The sequence below is a fragment of the Sinocyclocheilus anshuiensis genome, unplaced genomic scaffold (genome assembly GCF_001515605.1).
Source record: "Sinocyclocheilus anshuiensis isolate Anshui unplaced genomic scaffold, SAMN03320099.WGS_v1.1 scaffold813, whole genome shotgun sequence".
NCBI lineage: Eukaryota > Metazoa > Chordata > Actinopteri > Cypriniformes > Cyprinidae > Sinocyclocheilus > Sinocyclocheilus anshuiensis.
The window spans coordinates 1,182,653-1,184,756 of record NW_015540942.1 but is presented as its reverse complement, the minus strand read 5'-3'; the positions used below and the strand labels follow the sequence as shown (position 1 = coordinate 1,184,756).

The window sequence follows — 2,104 nt, the reverse complement described above, 5'->3', positions numbered from 1 at the left end:
TAATATAATTAATATAATATAATATAATATAATATAATATAATATAATATAATATAATATAATATAATATAATATAATATTCCAAACTGTTTAAACTAAGTTGATCACTTTTGTTCTTTTGGCTTGTAGTTGCTCTTGTCAACAAATAATCAGCCGTCAAACTCTAAACCTCCCCAAATCAAGATGCAGTCAACAAAGAAAGCCCCGGCTAGAAGAGAGGATGGAGTGGCCCCGTCCAGTGAGGAGAGCGCTAGCACAGGATCACCAGCCGCTCAGCAAAGTGTACCACAGCAGGTAATAACAACAGATGAGGGGAAGAATACTAAATGTAAGGTGTGTTCTGCTCAGATTTATAAGGCAATTTGTCTTCCTGCTGTGTTTTGTCTGATCTGCTTTCTATCACTTTTTCCCTTCACTCCACCTGCTTTCATTTTCCTTTTGATTCACATGAAATATTTACTTTTCTTCACCTATATCATGCTCTTCTCTTGCTTTTCTTCACCCATGCTTTCATTTCATCCCTCCTTATTTCCCATAAAACTCTCCGTTATGCTTTCGCTGTTTCACTCTTACTGCTTCAGACAGAAATGGAGGAAGACCCTCAAAACAAAGAGAACAAGGTAAAACAAGGGACCACAAGTGACTCACTCATTCCCAAGACTGCTAATTACCCCCTCACAGGAACTGTGCTGTTTATAGAGTCTCAACATCCTGAAAGGACAGTGCATGATGCATCTTTTACCCAAATTAAACTGTGGCATGGAAATGAGTGAGGCTTGTGACCGAGAGGGTGTCGTGTTTAATTCTTGCTAGTTTGGGAGTTGTCTCAGTACACACGATAATGAACACTGTAGTGTTCCTGTTACTGTGCATTTGGGCACAGATTGCTAGTATTTTGGGTGATGGTTCTAATTCTCTTGTGCAATGTTACAATGATCTGTTTGGCTGACAATGACAGATGGATGAATATTTGGAAATCTTATTTTGTTAGCTGAATTGGAAGTTTGTTGAAATTTAGACATTAACCAAAATAGTTTTTTTTTTTTTTTTTTTGGCTTTATATTTGAGAATTTCTGAATTTTTTTTTTAGAGCCAAAATTATTATTTTTTTCATATTGTACAATTCCGGCTGTCTGTATGATTTTTAATGAATACCAACTCAACAGTTGAAACATTTCAATTAATAACCATCTAGAATTCAAATTAACAACATTCAAATCTTTCTGTATTTTTTCTAGTTGCATAGGAATCAAATTGATTAATTCTGATGAACTACTACTGCTACTAAGTTTTTAATATTTAATTTCGGTTAATGGCTTTAGTTTTAGGTTTCATTAACTATATTAAGCCTGTAAACTACATGCACTTACTGTGTAATTATTCTGTAGAGCTGCTTATTATTACTATTATATATTTTATTCTGCTGCAGTATAAAGTGGTAAATGTTGCCATAGCCAGGATCAAGTGTAAAGTTTTCGAAGTCAACAATCATCTTCTAACTTCCTTTCTCCTTTCTTCTTGAAGCCAAAGTCTGGAGGCAGAAGACGAGGAGGTCAGCGGCACAAAGGCAAACCTCAAAGTAACTCCACAGTGACCCTCGCTGGTGCGGTCGGGGGCTGCTAAACTCCTTTCAAGAGTCCAGTTCACCCTCCATGTTTACTCGCGCCTTTTACCTGCCCACATGGACCAGACCACTTTGATGACGAGGCTTAAGAGTTCACAGAACCAACATGCACATTGTTTTGTGAATTCTAATTTATTATAAGATATGCGTGTGTTTGTAGACTGTACATACCGTAGATACTGAGACTATAGGACACATACTGCATGGTGGTTCTGTTTTGGCTGTAAATGTCAACTTCAGGATAAACTTGACTGAACATGACATCATGTACTTGCTCTATGTCATTCTTATCACATTTTTAGGATAATCCCATTGGAAATTATGTAAAGCTCTGGCTGACCTCTTCATTATGTAGCTAACTGTTTTTACGGGACTATTAACAAGACTTGTCACACAATTGCATTTAATTTGAATTAGCATTGTTATTGTGGACCATGACGATAAGAACTGGATGGATTCCCGATGCTTTCGGTAGGTGTT

At 36.6% G+C, this 2,104-nt stretch overlaps 1 protein-coding gene across 1 annotated transcript in view; it reads left to right on the top strand.

Moving 5' to 3' along the window:
• Positions 1-1,885, top strand: part of LOC107689684 (GTP-binding protein 1-like) — a 13,313-nt gene extending 11,428 nt beyond the window's left edge. The window contains exons 9-11 of the mRNA XM_016487804.1: positions 130-294; positions 582-620; positions 1,525-1,885. Coding sequence (XP_016343290.1) covers positions 130-294; positions 582-620; positions 1,525-1,623 — 303 coding nt within the window. The 3' untranslated portion in view covers positions 1,624-1,885. The remainder of the gene's footprint in view (positions 1-129; positions 295-581; positions 621-1,524) is intronic.
• Positions 1,886-2,104: the final 219 nt, after the last annotated feature.